Source organism: Centruroides vittatus, unplaced genomic scaffold (assembly GCF_030686945.1).
Source record: "Centruroides vittatus isolate TY-2023 unplaced genomic scaffold, ASM3068694v2 contig_344, whole genome shotgun sequence".
Lineage (NCBI taxonomy): Eukaryota > Metazoa > Arthropoda > Arachnida > Scorpiones > Buthidae > Centruroides > Centruroides vittatus.
The window spans coordinates 408,924-428,102 of NW_027122169.1; the positions used below are offsets into that span (position 1 = coordinate 408,924).

At 34.5% G+C, this 19,179-nt stretch overlaps 1 protein-coding gene across 1 annotated transcript; it reads left to right on the forward strand.

The window, feature by feature from the left end:
- Window positions 1-89: 89 nt before the first annotated feature.
- LOC136974146 (sepiapterin reductase-like) lies at window positions 90-5,007 on the forward strand. The gene is made up of 3 exons (XM_067268947.1): window positions 90-731; window positions 885-1,031; window positions 4,709-5,007. The coding sequence occupies exons 1-3, from the start codon at window positions 215-217 to the stop codon at window positions 4,825-4,827; spliced, it is 783 nt and encodes a 260-aa protein (XP_067125048.1). The 5' UTR covers window positions 90-214; the 3' UTR covers window positions 4,828-5,007.
- The last annotated feature ends 14,172 nt before the right edge of the window (window positions 5,008-19,179 follow it).

The window sequence follows — 19,179 nt, forward strand, 5'->3', positions numbered from 1 at the left end:
TGTTTGCTATTTGATTGAAATGAAGAAGTAATGCACGTGACATCATCGTGGAAACCGACATATCTCGTCACGTGGTAGGCGTTCCCGTCAGTAATTGACAATTTAATAAAACCACGTGATGCGAACGGAAGTTGAATAACATTGACGGATGCTGGAAGCGAGTAACTTTTCTAAGTTGTTTGCCACGAATTTATAGAATATTGTTTCAGTAACCATGAATTTTTGGAAATGTCGAATGTTTTGTATTATAACAGGAGCGAGTAGAGGTTTGGGAAGAACCATAGCTACTCAGTTCTGTCAACAGGTGGAAAAGGATTCCGTATTCTTGCTTCTAGCAAGAAACGAAGATGAATTGGAAGAGACAAAACGACAGATGCTTGAAAGAAACAATTCGATAAAAATAATAATTAAGGCAGTCGATTTAAGTCAACCAAACTGGATTGAATATTCTCAAATTTTAACTGATACTCTAAAATATTTAGAAGTATCATCGGATAATTTCGACCGTTCTCTTCTTGTTCACAATGCTGGAAGTTTAGGAACACTTTATAAAAACAGTGAAACTTTGACTGATATTCAGGAATTGAGGGACTATCTAGATTTAAACTTAAATTCTGTTGTTATATTAACATCTGTTTATTTGAAGTATTTTAAAGAAAATCGTTTTATTATAAACATATCTTCATTGGCTGCATTACAAGCATTCGAAGGATGGCATTTATATTGCACAGGTATTAACTGTGATTAAATTTTATTTATAAAATTTTTCTGAAAACAATAATATATGCAAGTTTAAAATATAATATGGGATTCCAAAAATAATTACTGTTTAGTTTTAAAATTTTACAGGAATTTAATTTGTATATAATTTATATATTTACTAGTTAAGGCTGCAAGAGATTCCTACTTTAGAGTCGTGGCCGAAGACAAAAGTGTATCCGTTTTATCCTATGCACCTGGACCTTTAGATACCGACATGATAAATGAAGTTGCTAAAAATGGAACTAAAGAGCAACGAGAATGGGTGTTGAGTAAGTATAATATTGTCGCCAAAAAACAAAATTTTATGTTGATATAAAAAAATTCTCATTTCACTCTCATACATAATTGCTTTGGGGGTCTAAAGTCAAATTATACATATTTCTGAAGATGAAAATGATACTTAAGTCTGTATTTTCATTTATTTTCTATATCCTAGGCTTGAAATCCAGAATTGAAAGCATAGCAGTAAGGCGTATGGTAATGGGAATGGTAGAGACATGATACGTAACTTATCGCGCATGTATGCCAACCTACTAAATGCGCGCAATACTCCCAACACACAAGTAAAGCCCAACGACAACCATAATCACAGCATCAACCAATTGCGCATGGTGGTGCAATACAACCAGCACCTAAGTTCCATCTATAAAAAGATTGCTGCGCGTAAAGGCACAAAGATTGCCTATAAGAGATCTAACACAGTATATGGGCTATTGCATAATGGCAAGGAGAGGACTGAGGAAAGTCAGGCACCTGATGTCTATATGATTCCTCTCAGAGACCACCACAGATTCCAATGTGATCTAGTATGCATCGGATCCATGAAGTGCTCACTAAGCAAAAGAATACAGGAGCATCGGTACGATATCACCAACAAAAAGCATACCACCATCCTAGCCACCTATGCCAAGGACCCCGAAATACAAGCCGACCTCCATAAAGTCAAATTGATGAGATGGTCACATCAGATAGAGCACCTTTGCAACCTGGAAGCACAAGGCCGGCCTGGCCAGCAACTGTATTAACACAAAGGATGCAGTTAATATTTCTTATGCATGGTGGTGCTATGAAAAACAAAACACAAGCAACACTAGCATTTAGCTACCTTTTCTACACCATTAATTATATCTTATTATTTATTGTTTGTGGTGTAGGGATATTTTTATTACTATTGTAGCACGTATGGCTAAAACTTATCTTCTAGCATTTAAATGTTGCAGTATTTTAAAATAATTCTAAACATATTCGACGTGTTCCATATTCGAATTGTACTGGCCAAAAGCCTGAGAAAGACCACAATTACCATTGAAAATTTTAGTTTTAATTAAAATTTGTTGTTACTGGGATATAATAAGGTTATTGTGTGTGAACTATCATTCCTGGTGATTCTGTAAGTAGTAGTTTTATTTTTTTGAATGTGTTGATCTTTTGACGTACTCATTAGATATTATACTTAAAGCCTGAAGATGATTATTCAATATGATTGAAAACATTAACAGAAAAAACATTTTGCTGGAACTATAAGATGTTGAAATTATTACTTGAACTTTTATCCAGGCTGTCATTGTTTATTATTCTTCAAATTTATATTCAAACACAGTTGATTTGAAGTCTTAACCTACTTCAGAAATTAGAATTGAAATGACAAATGATTACTAATATTTTAAATAAAAATAATCCAAAAATATATAGGAATTAGAAAGAATATTTTGAGAAAGAAAACTGTTTATTATTAGTAATAAAATTTGGAATATAAATTGTAAACCAATTAAATATAATGTGAAAAGAAGAATTTATTTTCAGAACAAAATAAAAATATTATGTATTATGAAATAAGACAGATTGATCGGTAAAAAAAATGCAATTGATAAACATACAGCTTACCATACTTCTATCCAAATATAATGCATTTATTTATTTTTTTAATTCTCTGTCCTGTGGGCACTAAGAGGGTTTTTTTTTAGCAAGCTCGTTATGAGTTTGGCTAAGCACATAATAGGGTAGTCAGGTGGTGAGAGATGGAGTCTGACATATCCAGATGGACCACCCCCTGAAAACTTTTGAGGTTTTTGCAACATATCCAGATTCAATCTTTGATCCTGAAAGTGAGAAGCTGCCATTTTAACTGCTTGTCGTCTGGTTATCAATATATAGTGCATTCTTGAAAATGTTTAAGATATTGAATTTGGATATTGGGAATGTTATTCAATTATTTATGAGAAAAATTTAATTTGTTTCCAGTCCATCCAAATAACCACATATTTTCAAAAGACACTAAAAGAGCCTATTTGTTCCATGTTTTCAGCATAGCTATACGTCTGAGTGCAGTAACCAATCTTTCCCTGGGTGATATTAAAATACTACAAATTCCAATTAGCTTACCAATTACCAAAATGATGTCATCAAATGGTAAATTTTTGTAGTATTCCTATTAGAAATTATAGATGAACTGAATTTTTTAATATGCAGCAGACAGCAGTGAAATATTATAATGATATTTTACATTTTATATTAAAGTACTAAACTGTTTGAACTATAAAGTATTTAAAATAATGAACTATTAAGAATATTGTAAGACTGTATTGAGATATTTTTATGATAAAAAATTACAAAACTGCACAACTACAGCAAAACACAGACACAATGCTACCGAAACAAATGAAAACAGATATTGGGAATGGCATTGCTCCCTACTTCCCGCTTTTACTGTGCCGATTTTGAATTTTCACAAATGCACTTTGAAGAAATTGTAATTCTAAGATTATTTGATTCAGATAACACTAGGTACTGCTGTAGCAGAATTTGGATACAGGGAGTTTGGTATCAAGGTATGACTGTATTCAGTAATGCCATATTAATAAATATCAATATTGCATTTAATGTAACTTGTTTCTTATAAAGATCATTTCTGTATTTTATATTGTTAGTAATTCCTAAATACTAAAATTATTTGCAGAACTATAGACATATTTAATTTTAACAGTTTATATTAACAAAATAGCATTATTTTTCCTGATTAAAAATTTTTAATTATTATTGAATGATTTACAATTAATAAATAATTGTTATTCATTATAAATAAAGAAAAATTCTATAATATTGATTGATCATTGATAGCTAGTTTATTGACTTATGAAATACAATATGACTACAACTGACATTTTATACATGATAAAATTTGTGGACAATTCAATGTTTACATTATGGATTATTACAAAATATGCTGGAATACAAATTGCAAGTTGTTCTGAACATACTTGAGAGCATTTATTTCTCTTGAGTGGTGAGAATGTGATTTAATATGTTACTCAGATTTCATCAGTATCAGACTGGTTCAATGGTGCAATGAATGAAATTTTATGCAATATGGTTGTGACTTATTTAATTAAGGTTTTCAATAAATTGCTTGTTCAAGGCAAATCTGTGCATACAGTGGTTTCAGTCAACAAAATGTTAGTCATATGAAAACCACCCTTTAAACAGTTACAGATTTTATTTTCATTTTTTCATAATTGGTCTTTTATAGGAGTCAGACTTGATAGTATTTACTGAGTTAATTAGTTAATTTATGTCTGATGTTATTTTGATTTTTGGTTACTGATGAATTAAATCTTTATATCATATTTTTATAAATTTGTTAATGCATTTGGTCTATACATAACTAAATCAAATGATTGCCATAATTAATCAAGCTATTTTTTGCTACTGTGTATGATAAATAATAGCAGCAAAAATAGCCCAATTAATTACTGCAATTGTTTGGTTTAGTATTAATACATTGGACTTTGTGATGTTTATATATCTATACATAACCAGATGTTCTTTGCCATTTATCTATTTTTTTTTTTTACTTAATAAACTTTTTAATAACTTTTATATGTTAATTGTTAAATATGACAAAAATTGATCAATTATAAAAATAATAAATTTTTATATATTTATTTAGAATCACGAAATGATAGCACTTTTGTTCCCTGTGATACAACAGTGACTAAGCTTATGGACATCATTGAAAAAGGCTGTTTTAAATCTGGAGACCACATTGATTATTATGATAAAATATAAGCCACTAAACTTCCTATGCAATTGTTTTCATTTGTATTATGATTTCTTTACAAAAATTTATTGGATAAAAACTGAGAGATGAAATGCTATTAAAACATAAATGTTAATAAGCCATAAAGTAAAATATGTAAATTTGTTGTTTGTTAAAATTATACATGTTAATTGTTAAAATATATATAATCTTAAAGTGAAATCCTAATGAATCTGATTTCATTTAAATATACAGTAGAGCATCGATTATCCAACCCCCGATTAACTGACTTATCGGTTAACCGACCGTGTTCTAGTCGGCAAATTCAAATGACCGCTAGTGATGTGGCGCTACAATATTTGGTTATGTCTTGGCTACTTTAATATTATTTTTGTTAAATTTTTGCATGTTTTAGCTGGCAGCACTGGCTCGACCATGAAAGAGAGGCTAGTATTTAAACCAGGCTTAATACACTATACTAATAATGTATTTTTTTCATACTTTTCGGTCATCCGACTTTTCAGTTATCTGACCAACCCCAGTCCCCAATTAAGTCGGATAATCGATGCTCTACTGTATTTACATATCATAAACACATAATTATTATAGAATTGAATGATCCTATTCTCACAAAGAATTATTAATAAATTTTATAATAAATAATTTATAATTGTAAATAATTTGCAGTTAATTTATAAAATCAACATTGTTCTTGTAAGTCCTTTATTATTAGTTTAAGAGCATTTAAATTCTAATTTTGTATTGAGAGCATTTTTATTTATAACAAATTTTTGCATTATGTTAAAATTCATTATTTGTTTTAGAACTGAGTTTTTGACTTTTATTGTATATTAATTAAAAAGTAAGAGTGCATCAAAAGTAATTACTGTAGTAAATGATGAGTTTCAAAAAAAATAATAATAATAATCATTGTTCAAGATTCAAAATTTTAAAAAATGAACAATGATGATTTTATTCAAAATAGTAATTATTACTAACAATGAATTTAGGATTGAAAACTTTTATATCATTGAAATATCTTTGTTTCTGATTTTGTAAATTTTCCAAAATAAAAAATTTGAGATAAATTCTGTAATCAATTCTGTAATCTAAGCTGCAATCTCATTGAAAAATAAGTCGTACAGTTCATAACTTTACATTTTTCTTCTTTAGGTGTCTTCTCCTGTCAGGAGGTTGACAACCATTTCACGCCACCATGATCTATCTTGTGCTTCTCTTGAGCACTCTTCATACGTTAAGTTTGTCCAATTCCTGATGTCGTCGAACCAGTTCATTCTTGGCCTACCCCTACCTCTTTGCCCTTCAACCATTCCCTCTAGTAATAGTTTTTGTAGGCTTTGGTGTTGCAGTACATGCCCCAGATAACTCATTTTTCTTTTCCTTACTACTTCTAGTAAGGTTCTTTTCTGATTTGCAATTGCCAGGATATCTTCATTTGTTCTTCTTTTCTTCCAAGAAACTCTCAGCATTCTTTGAGTCATCCACATTTCAAATGCCTTTAATTTCTTTTCATTATTTGCATTCATTGTCCAAACTTTACATTAAAATAACATTTAAAAAAATTACATTTTACAAAATTACAAAACTATTTACATTTTCTTTTTTAGCTTTACGTATATTTGGTTTGAGTCTTGCATAATTAATTACTACTACTAAGGCAGCTTTTCAAACCAGGGTTGGTGCATTACCTCACCCACAAGCCTCCCTTTCTCCTATCATTCCATGCATTCATGTCAATTCCTGTTGTCAGCATCCATTTTAACTGAGTATCTTAATTTATTTATTTCTTGTTTTATATTTCTAATCAAATTTTCTTCTTTATCATCTCTCTTAATAGGTCTTTATCTCTTGTTGTTAAGTAACCATACTATTATAACTTTTTATCTTTGATGATAATTACAATGTTCATTTCCCTACATGTTTTCCTTAGTTTACAGTTTTATTTGCTTTTCCATTATGCATATTTGACTAATTCAAAAAATTTGCCTGAGAACATTATTTTCAAAGATGATGAATTTACACACTTTGCAGAGTCTGAGTTCTGCACTATACAGAACCAATGGTCAGATTATTGTTTTATATTCTAATTTTAGTTTTTCTATATAACAACTTTCTTTCGTCGTGTTTTCTCGTGTAAATCTTGCTTTATTTCCTGCTTATATCCTTGTTAAAATTTCTTCTTCTATCTTATTGTTTTCTTATATAAAACTTCCTAAGTACCTGAAACTATTTACTCTGTCATAGCATCAGTTACCAATATTGATAGAATCATTTACATTTTTTTCATCAACTAATGGGAATGCATGTATTTTTGTGGATATTATGTAATCATATTAATTTTGCTTCCTTTGCCAAGATCTTTGTCTCCTATGTTCTTGTGTATTATTATGACCAACAAGAGCTAAGTCATCTGCATAAGCTAAAAATGATTTTTTACTTATTTAGCCTGGTAGTCATTTCTCTAATTGTTTTCTGCTCTCCAATACTAAATCAAAAGCTAGTTAGGATAGATGTGTTCCTGTTTCACATTAAATTTTACCACAAATATCTTGAGATATTTCCATTCATTCTTATTTTACTTTTTGAACTATCTACAGATAATCTCTGCACTCAAAGCTAGAACTATTTAAAATCAATGACACAAAAAACCTTACACATGTTGTTTCTAGCAATTAAACTAATAAGCACAAACGTTTTCGGCCGTTTTGAATGGCTTTCTTCAGGTGCACTGAGGTCGGTTGGAACACAAATAAGCAGTGTATTTTATGATGAAATTTCCAGCACTTTGCTAACCTTAATAATTGTCGTAGTCTCTGAATTTAATGTGATCAGTACACAGCTATGTCTAACATTCTTTTGTACCAATCCACGATACTCTCTGCTTAAAATTTGTTTATGTATGCTCTTTAATCAGTTCTATGAAGATACAGTAAATGAATGTTTTTCATGAACTATAGGAGGAATATATTTTCACAAAAATGGCTGTTACCTGTTTGTTCAACACAGCCTTTACTATCTAATGTATTGATATAATCTAATTGTAATTGCTTATCAAGAAATTGTATAGAAGTGCAATTACTGCTAGCAGGTCATTTTATTTAACTTGGGATTATTGAAAGAAGTGAACAAAATCATTCAAAATTAAAACTTGATAAGTTTGATTTTTAAAACCATTATGTTTACATACTGAATATATCTATAGAAAATTTATACATATATATTTGTCACATAAGGATATTGTCATAATCAAGTGATAAAACATTTGGAACATGTGTATTTTGTAACTTGTTTGTCAATTGTTAATAATCAATGTGACTGAATGCTTATGTAGCCTACATGTTACAACCCATCTTAATATTTTGTTGTTAAGACTAATAAATATAGACAAATTTAAGAATCATTTTGACTTAAAAAGCTTGATAACTGAACCCATACTCAGCAAAAAGAATAATTACTAAAAGCAACACCTGAGACCCGAGACATTTATTTGCTACACGCTAACATTTTCAGCCTAATCCTCAGGTGACTGATTTTGGAACACCAGTTACATACTGTTACAAAATAGAATATGTTGGAATTATTGGAATGTTACAATTATACTTATCGTATTCTATTTTAGAATAGTTTGTAACTGGTGTTCCAAAATCAGTAACCCGAGGATGGCCTACGCATTAGGCTGAAAACGTTAGTGTATAGCAAATACTGTAAATGTCTCAGCAGCCAAAGGTGTTTGGTGATGATTTTAGTAATCCCTCAATTATTTAAACAATCTTTTTAATTATAACTTTCTTCATTTTTTGTTTTGAAAACATTGTAAATGGACAGTGTTCAATGTTTTTCTGCAAATAAAGCCTGTAAAGAGATGTAATTCTTATTTCCCAAACATGTACGGTTTATATATGGTTCACAAAAGCTACACTTCTGAGTATGAGAAATCTGTTATTGTGACTGTGTTTCAGAGAATGCTGAATTACTGGACATTTTGGATTATTTGGTTCAGATTAATGAACTACTATACTTTGCGGTACAATAACATTCTCTAATTTGGACTTGTCTTCCTCTGCTTGCTCAAAATTTACAGCAAATTTTCTTTTCTCTTTGGGGCTGCAATTTGAAACAATTGTAGACCTATAAATTCCCATTGTCATCTGTTTGTCTGTTCACTGTCTTTCCACTGTCTTTCCTTAATCTTGAGAACAGAATTAAATGAAAGCAGAGATCAGATATGGAAAGATTAGGGGTAGGAAGCTCCAATTAATTATATATGAACTTCTGCTGCAAACTGGAAGTCAGGTTATTTCAATTCAAAAATTTTCCCCTGAGAGAAGTTAGCAATAGAATCATGCTGGTCATCTAACTAATGGAAAAGTCTGATGTACAGGGGTAAGACACTATTAATTTGAGGCGGAGAGCACATACTGTATTTTAAATTAAAAAATTATTAAAAATATGATTGTCACAATAAATTGTGAGATTCTGAATTTTTTTAGATAAAATATTCTAGAAAATTAATAGAAAATCTTTCAAATTATTACATTTAGTTTTAAAATTTTTATCAAAGCTAAAAATCAAAGGGAACAAGGAACAAATGTCTCCTGTGTTGACAGTCAGTTCCTGAGAGAGATCTTTATCTCCCACGACTAAAGGGCTGACTAAACCAAAAAGACTCATTAAGACACCCAGTCAAATGATCTTAATTCTTAATCTCTATTGGAGGAGAAAAATAGTATAAATAGAGGATATGTGCCAAACTCCATGCACAGTACATCATTGTATCCTCCATAATGTAAACCTAGTGCCATACTTCTTCAGATTGAGCTTCCGCCCAAAGAAATTGATTTGCATAAGTCAAGTTATTACAGAGGTAATATAATATTGTTTGTAAACTCTCTCTCTTATCTCCCATATCAAGGATTATTATATTGTTAACACTCTCTAGTTAGATGGAATATTTAGTTTATTGGTAATTTCTTTTACCTTTTGTTATTAAAATTTTATTGTTTACTTGTTCAATTAGTTGTCATTGACTTAGTGTATCACGGACTCCTATCTCTTACTCACGTGACTCCTCACTCGCTTAAAACGTTAGCCCTCCTTTTTAATAATAATATATGCATGTTAGTCTGTGATAGATCGACTAACTGGTGTTAGTCCCAACGTTGATCGGGATCACAATCTTCATCGTCGATAAAGCCATCCTAGAACATCGAGGTCGAATCTTACCGATTTTGTGCCAAGTAAGCGGTTACCTGATATCATTCTGTGACCCTCAGCTTATGTCACAAAATAATTGCTTGTTCCTAATGATCTTTTTACTTTTCTTAAAATTTCTTTATATTGTTTGCAAGTTTTTAAATCATTTTTATCAATTAACTATTTTATATATATAGTTTTCCTTTTCTTTATTAATTTTAACATATTTCATTTAACCAGTATTTTCTTCTTTTCACTTTCTCTTTCTGGTTCAGAAATTCCTTCATTATTTCTGTCAAGTAATCTCTGATTTCTATACAACAACAACTGCTTCACCTGATTCTTCTAAAACTATAATTTTATTTTAAAGTAAATGAAAACTGTACTTCTTTTCATTCATCAATTAGTTTACCATCTGCTCTAAAGCAGATGGTAAACAAATTGATGAATGCAGTTTTTAAGATTTTTCAGAATTTAGGTTGGAGCACTAATACTTGTATGCTATGGTACTCTACTTACCCTAAACTGCATTGAAGTGAAAGTTGGTGTAAACTTAGTTCTTTCAAGATGAACTTGAACATGCAGCAGTTTTAGGGTTGCCAACATGAACAGTTTAGTGTACACTAAAACACATGCTCCAACTTGAACACAACTAAAGTTGTCTTCCATCTAGCATTTTTTGGGAACATGATTTTTTTGATAAATCTGAATATAAACCAGAAGGTAATTTGATCTAATTTCAGTTCTAAGAAATTCTGACATCATCTTTGTTTATGTCTCATTTACTATCAATTTGATTGTGTTGGCTGATTTGGTGAGATTTAGAATGTTTAACATATTCTAAAGTTTTTTGCAAGTACACGACATTAGGAGTGAGATATGCCAGTTTTGTAAGTTATGCATTTCTATATATGGATTCAAAACTATTTCTTTATCCTCAACATTTGCATTATGAAGAAAGAGTTTTATCAGTCATAGAGAAACTGTGTTGTGTTAGATTGCTTATTCGAATTGTTAAAACACAAGATCGTGTTATTAACTCAATCACTTGGCTTTTGACTCCACCTTTATTTAGTTGAATCAACTAAATAAAGGTGGAGTCAAAAGCCAAGTGATTGAGTTAATAACACGATCTTGTGTTTAACAACTCGAAAAAGAGTTTTATGTTGTAAGACTAATTTTCTGTATAGGCTATTGCTTCTAGTTTTATAAAAAAGATATTTTTCTCTCTTGTAAATACATGATATGAGATCATGAATATATTGCTGAATTTTCCTTTAAATCTTATTTGACATCATAAGTATTTTTTAAAATATTGTTTTGAAGTTTGAACAAATGAATTTGAATGTTTTTTGTGACAACAGGGAAGACTTGAGACCACAAGCCTCCTGTGGATTTACACCTGATTTTTGGTGAAAGAAGATCAATCAGAGACAGAGTGAGATGATTCAACATACTACTGAAGAAAGTTTATGGAAATCTCTTGTATGAACTTTAACTCCCAGGAGAGGGAAAACTTGGAGAGATTCATTGAGAAGAAAAAGGATTTTAAATGGTCAACCAAAACAAGAGTCCCCATCCCAATTCAAAAAAGTACTCTTACTGCCTCTACTAAGTCATCCTAAGATGGGAAATCTCATTGTTCTATTTAAATCATGTGTAAGAAAATTAATAACAGCTGAAGTGGAAATAATAATTAACCAATTTCTTGGGTCAGAACTTTAAACTTTCTATGACTTCAATGAACCCAAATATTCTATGCATTTTCTGAATTTTTTGTTTTCTCTCTCACTCTCCAACCTAACGTGTAAGCATAGCCATGCAAATTTTGACAAGTTTCATGACCTTGTCAAGAAATTTGTGATATAACACCATGTGGTTAGTTAAATCAAAAAAATTTTTAATGAGAAAGAATTTCCCACCTTCCTCTAATGGTTGTGCTGTTTTCTGTGAAATACAGCAAAACTGCAATTTACATGGATAGAAGTTTTTGGTTATCAATTAAAATTGACTACTATCATGGTGTAATTTCAGACTGTCTCGATACATAGGAAATCTCTCATGTACAAGTGCGGTATACGTTTTATACTGTGTTAAAATTCAAATATTTTGTTTAAGAATTTCAATTTATTCATTAAAATAAATAAATAAAAATTAAAAAAAAAACAATAAACAACAACTGCAAATTATTAATGTTCAATCCCCATACTTGTTTATTATTCATATTTTTACTAGATGTAACTTAGTTGATTTTTTAGACTTTTTTATATAGTATATTGAATTAACATTTTTAAAGAAAACTACCAAGTTGTTTACATTTTACCAACACAATCTTTCAATTTATGCAACAGAATTTCTCCCCCATTAATTTAAGAAAGAAATCGCCTGAAATTTTAAAGTATTTCAACATTGTGCACACTTCCCTAAATGTAAGTCCAGTGTAAATCACTTCTATGCATCAAGTTGTGGGATTGCGAAGATCCTTAGGGTTGAAGATCGCAGGTGTGGGTGTTTGATTACCACGAAAGAATGGAGACAAACGAGAAATACACTTAGAACTAACTTTATGTACAAAAATTTTATATACAACGTCAACATCTCCACAAAGTTGGCACATGTAGCACAAGGCGGTTCACAAAACAAAAGTCCTTCGGCGAGAAGACAAAGAGTTGAACAAATCCAATCGGTTCAAATAAAAAAAAACTATTTGCTCCGTGAGGTTATAAACCAGCAACCGATTCGCTTGTCTAAATCTTATATCGTATTTCCGATTTCTCCCTCCGATGGAAACGGATTACCAAAACCAGGAACTTCCACACACACAAAGAGAAGGAAGACTGTTCACCCCTATGCACACAGCAGTCGTGAAAAATCGTTCTTTCCTCAAACACCAGGAACCAGAATGGGACGTTGCCAGCCCCTCACACTTTATATAGCGTGCCTACCGCCAACACAGTGCTGCCATAACATATATACGATAAAAAAAAAAATAAAAATAATAATAATAATATTTTACAATTTTAAAAACATCATGCGTACAGAAATAGATAAAATAAAAACAAAAATGACAAGAGAATAAACAATAAAATAAAAATATTCCGACAATATATAAGAACGACACATATGCCCCCTCCAAAATTAGAAAAAAAAAAAATATTATTTTTTAATATCCGCGGTTTAGGGTGACGTAATCAACTCTCCGTCGCCTGAGATTATAGGGAGCATTCTGTTGGACAATTATGTCGTCTTGCTCCCCTTCAGCAAGTACATTAGTAGTAGGTTCCGGAGTCTGATGGACCTCGAGAGAGGGTCTGTGATACTTCCCCATGCACATGTAAGATTGCCGATAGTCAGTTTCCTCCTCGTCATTATCATCAGCCCCCTTGGCCTCAGCCACATGGTCTCTCCTTCTAACTCTTCTCCCGGAGTTTTTCTTTTGCCCGTAAAAAGGCTTAAGCCGGTCTATGTGTATGGTTTGATTATCCTTTAACTTCCGGCCTCTTACCCTGACCACCACATCACTAAGCATTTCCTCTACCCGGAAAGGACCTGTATACCACGCAGAGAATTTTTTGTGTGTAACTTTTGACGGTTTCCTGATTAATACCAGATCCCCAACTCTGAATTTCCTCAATTGCCTGTTTTTATTCCAATACTCCCTTTTTTTAGCTAATTGCCCTCTGCTGAACACGTCCGCAGCCTCACGACAGACCTGGAGCTTGCGGATTAATTTCTCACGGTAATCCAGTGCATTAGTAGCGACTAAGTCTCTGTCCAGTGTACGGGTTTCACCAGGGATGATGGGATCAAAACCATACAGCAGGAATGATGGCGTTTCACCAGTCGAGCCATGAATGGTGGTGCGATAAGCTAGTAACGCGGCAGGGATGTAATTATCCCAATCAGCATTATCACCGTTAGAAATCCTCGCGATCATTTCAATTATAGTTTTGTTAGCCCTCTCACATGTCCCATTAGAGGTAGGTCGATATGCAGTCGTTGTTCTCCGATCGATGTTCAGTATTTTACTTACATCGTTCATCAGTTTCGAGGTCAAATTTGTACCCCGATCGGAGATAAGAGTCTGCCCGCCACCGTAACGACACACATATTTTCGAACAGACAATCTGCTATAGTCCTTGACGATACCTCTGAGACAGGGATGGCCTCAATGAATCTTGTAAACATATCGATAAAAACGATAATGTACCGGTTTCCCTTCCGTGATTCAGGCACGGGGCCTATCACATCCACTGCGATCACTTGCATCGGCTCGTTCGGGTGAGTTACTTCCTGAATAGGTGCCCTCTGAGCAGTGCGATTGAATCTTTGGCAAATACTACATCTGGTTACAAAATTTTTAACTTTCTTCCTCATATCGGGAAAGAAATATTTATTTCTGATTTTCTTCAGCATTTTTTCCACACCACCATGCCCGCTTATCTCATGGTAATGTTCAATTAAAGGGATCTGCGCAGAATCGCCAACACAAAGGCACTTAACAGGCTTGCCTCTATGATTCAGCCCTTTTTTTATCAGGAGACCATTACTCACTTCAAAATCACGGAGACACGTGGGGGTGTCACCAGCCCCTTTTCGTACCAACGTGTCACGAGTCTCGATTATCTTACTATCACTTTGTTGGGATTCAATCACCCAATCATTAACGCCCTTAGTGTTATCATCATCAGGTGGAGATACGGAATTGATGTTTACTTTGACCTCAGGTGAGATCTTCTGATCCTCATGGGAGCGAGACAATAGGTCAGCCACTTTATTTTCTCCGCCCTTCACATGCACCATCTGGATGTCATAACCGGCTATCTCGATAGCCCATCTCATGAGTCGGCGGTTATGGTTATTCATATCTCTGAGGAAAACCAATGGCTTGTGGTCAGAGTACACAATTATCGGTCTACCCAGGACTAAAAAACGGAAGTGGCGGAGGGCTGTCAATAGCGCGAGGCATTCCTTCTCTACTATTGAGTAGTTCAATTCGGCGCCATGTAACTTTTTGCTAAAGAAGCCGATAGGAGCGAGACGGCCACCATGCTTCTGATGTAATGCGGCCCCCACAGCCCGATCGGAAGCATCCGTATAGAGGTGGAATTCAGATGTGAAGTCAGGGTGTCTCATTGTTGGGGGAGTGGTTACAGCTCTCTTCAGGTTGTTAAAGCTGTCTTCACATTCCTTCGACCACTTAAAACGATACCCTTTTTTGGTTAATTCTGTGAGTGGTAAGGATATGCTGGCAAAGTTTTCTATAAAAGGCCGGTAAAAACCGAGGGCTCCGAGAAATGAACGTACTTCTCTCACCGTTCTAGGCGGCGGTATTTCAAGGAAGGCCTTTACGTTATCGGGATCCGGCGAAATCCCCTCATCGCTTACTATGTGTCCTAAATACTGAACGGAAGTTACTGCAAATCTGCATTTCGAGGGCCTTAGTACTAATTCAGCCCTTTTTAGGATGAGGAGTACATCTCTTAACAACTCGCTGTGTTCGTTCATATTCTTGGAAAAAAGTACCACGTCATCTTGGAACACGAAACAGGAGATTCCTACATACTTGGAGAGTATCGAGTTCATAATGCTCTGGAAGTAACGCCCAGAGTTTTTTCCACCCTGGGGCATGCGGCAAAGTTGGTATTTTCCCCAGGGGGTGGAGAAGGCAAACACCTCACAAAGGTGGGGCGCAACAGGAATCTGGAAGTAACCAGAATTTAAATCTAAAACGGAAAATATCTTTCCTCCCTTCAATTGAGCCAGGATGTCGTCAATCCGCATTAGAGGGAAGTCTTGACCTTTGGTGACTTCATTAACCTTCCTTAGGTCTAGCGTGAAACGGATCTCCCCGTTATTCTTTGGTACAATATGTATGGGAGAGTTCCATTCAGATTTCGATGGCTCAATTATACCGGCCACCAAATATTGCTCAATTTTTTCCTTTAATTTTGGCAAGTACACATGCGGAATACGGTATTGACGGGTGTAGATAGGGTGATCTGTGCACAGATCGAAATTATGAACAAACTTGGTCGTGCCCGCCAACTCTTCTACATTTTCGCTGAATATATCAGAAAAATCCCTGATGATGTCTTGTATCTTTAATGCTTGATCGTGGGGGAGGTGCGATAAGTCTAATCGTTCGGTTTGGTCTGGCGATTTGGGGGTTTCTCGGAGTGACACGATTGCTACAGTTGAGCTTCCTCTATTCACAAGAGCACCACCCTCCATAAGGTGTGCTATTTTAGTCAAAATTTCCGGGCAAGCATACAAGAAGTCCATTCCGAGGATACCTTGGTTGCCTACCAAAATTCCGGAGTCGACGCCGATGAATTGAGTAGGGACGACCTTACTACCGAACTTCACCTTAAACAAAAACCCTCTGTCGCATTTCATGATGCCCCCGGATACTCCTTTTACCCTCACGTTGACCACATTGCATTGATGACCCATGTCCCCCAGAGACTCAATATTTTTTTGGTTAATAAGGGACCTCTCGGCCCCGGTGTCAACTAGCAAGCTTACTGCGATGCCATTAATTTGACCGGAGATAAACGGAAGCTGGTGCTCGTTAATCTTTGGTTCACTAGCCAGTTCAATAGTTAATTCCGAGCCACCGACCTGGCTTTCACAGTGGCTCCCTTCGCGTTTAAATTTATTACGGGCAATTGGCACACAAATGATCCTTACTTTTGCAGATAAAACATTCCCTCGTCCGATTGGTTCCCACCCTTTGACTACTTACACCCTGCTCTTCAGGTCTTAGAGACAATCCCATGATTGCATTAGATAACTTCGACACAGTCTCTTCCAGACTGGCTAGTCTGTTTGACAACTCTGCCGCATTGGTCGAGCCCCCTTCAGGCGGTTCCGTTTTACCAGCGGGCGGCACGACGACCCCACCTACTTGAACTTCCTTAAAGCCGCATAATTGCTCTATCTTATAGAGTTTCTCCGCCAACTCAACCGCATCGTTAAATGACTGAGGCTCACGTTCCAATAACTTCATCCTCAGACCGGGGATGAGCCCTTGGACGAATTGACTACGGAGCATTTCATTCCTTAAAGTAGCCATATGGGGATTCGTACAAATCATTTTCTCAAACGCGATACATAACCGAACACGGTACTCACCGACAGTCTCCTCGCGTCTCGGCCTTATACTGATAAAGTCCTTCAGAGTGTCTCCCTCACTTTGCTTAGGTCTGTGGAAGCTGCTTATGAGCGAGGATTTTATCCGATTATAGTCGTTGTCGTATGCTGCACGTAGATCCATAAAAAGGTTGAAAGGTTCGCCCTTCAACCTCGATTGCGCCACCACTAATCGAGTCCCATTGCTCCATTCCGCAATACATGACACTTCCTCCAATATGTCAAAGAATTGCTTGATTGAAATATTATCAGTCTGTGATCCAGAAAACATCGGGATCATTCTTAAATACCCGGTGATAACCGGGGTTGCGTTAACCATGTCCTGTTGACCTTGCCGGGCCGCTGTGCTTGTCACAAATCTGTCGCAATTGTTCGAGTCCCCTGTGCTCGCTGTCTCCATTATCACACGTGGTAATCCTGTCGCGGACGCCAATATGTGGGAATGCGAAGATCCTTAGGGTTGAAGATCGCAGGTGTGGGTGTTTGATTACCACGAAAGAATGGAGACAAACGAGAAATACACTTAGAACTAACTTTATGTACAAAAATTTTTACATACAACGTCAACGTCTCCACAAAGTTGGCACACGTAGCACAAGGCGGTTCACAAAACAAAAGTCCTTCAGCGAGAAGACAAAGAGTTGAACAAATCCAATCGGTTCAAATAAAAAAAAAACTATTTGCTCCGTGAGGTTATAAACCAGCAACCGATTCGCTTGTCTAAATCTTATATCGTATTTCCGATTTCTCCCTCCGATGGAAACGGATTACCAAAACCAGGAACTTCCACACACACAAAGAGAAGGAAGACTGTTCACCCCTATGCACACAGCAGTCGTGAAAAATCGTTCTTTCCTCAAACACCAGGAACCAGAATGGGACGTTGCCAGCCCCTCACACTTTATATAGCGTGCCTACCGCCAACACAGTGCTGCCATAACATATATACAATAAAAAAAAAAATATAATAATAATAATAATATTTTACAATTTTAAAAACATCGTGCGTACAGAAATAGATAAAATAAAAACAAAAATGACAAGAGAATAAACAATAAAATAAAAATATTCCGACAATATATAAGAACGACACAAAGTCAGCATTTAACTATTATAGCAGTGATTCTGTTCTGTGAAACACAAGTGTTCAGCAAACTTGCCCTGAGTGTTTCACAAAATAAACAGATTTTAATTTATTCCCAATGTATTATTTTATTCATAGACAATTCTATGTTTGCTGTTTTATTTGATACAATAAAGTTTATTAGTGTATTGTCTCATGAGAATAATAGACATGGAATTGCTTATTGATTTTGATGCTAATGCTTCATGTAATAAAAAGTATTCGAATGGTGTTCTGTAGCCTCAGAGAGGTTGAGAACCACTATATTATAAAAATTAGTGAATTGATCTTAATATCATTGTCAACAGTTTTTGTTTAAATCTTAAGAGAAAAACATAAATTAATATGAAGCTTTGAAAAATTAGAAACACTGCAAGTCTTTGGGTCAGTGGCATAGCGTAGTGGGGGCGGCAGGGGCAGCATTTATAGGGGGCGGCAAAATTTCACAATAAATAATAATATCTTGTAAAAATACCTAAATAAGGGGGCGGCAAAATTTTCCTCCGCCCCGGGCGGCTGACACCCACGCTACGCCGCTGCTTTGGGTATGAAATTTCCCGAGGCAAGCATTATCTAAATTTTGTCAGGTACCCAAGTAACAAGCAAAGAGTTATCAGAATAAGAAAATTTCCAGTGTTAAACACTACAACCACATTTGTCACTTTTGTGCCAAAAGGGGAAATCAACTCCCTTTACAAGTTCTTATCTCCAACTTTGACAACCATCTATGTATCTAACCCTTCTAAACATCCCATCTGTGGATGTAAATCCATGATTTATATTGGTCGATACTAATGTTAAAAAGGGCGATTCCCCCCCCTGATTCGAGAGTTCTCTCAAAATTGGACTTGTGCACTGAACAGCCATCTAGTTCCTTCACTCATCACCC

Bases quoted from the DNA above. Each gene is read 5' to 3' on its own strand.
- LOC136974146 (XM_067268947.1), top strand. From the start codon at position 215: ATGAATTTTTGGAAATGTCGAATGTTTTGTATTATAACAGGAGCGAGT. The intron at 732-884 runs GTATTAACTGTG...TATATTTACTAG, and splicing joins ATGGCATTTATATTGCACAG to TTAAGGCTGCAAGAGATTCC. The intron at 1,032-4,708 runs GTAAGTATAATA...ATATTTATTTAG, and splicing joins GCAACGAGAATGGGTGTTGA to AATCACGAAATGATAGCACT.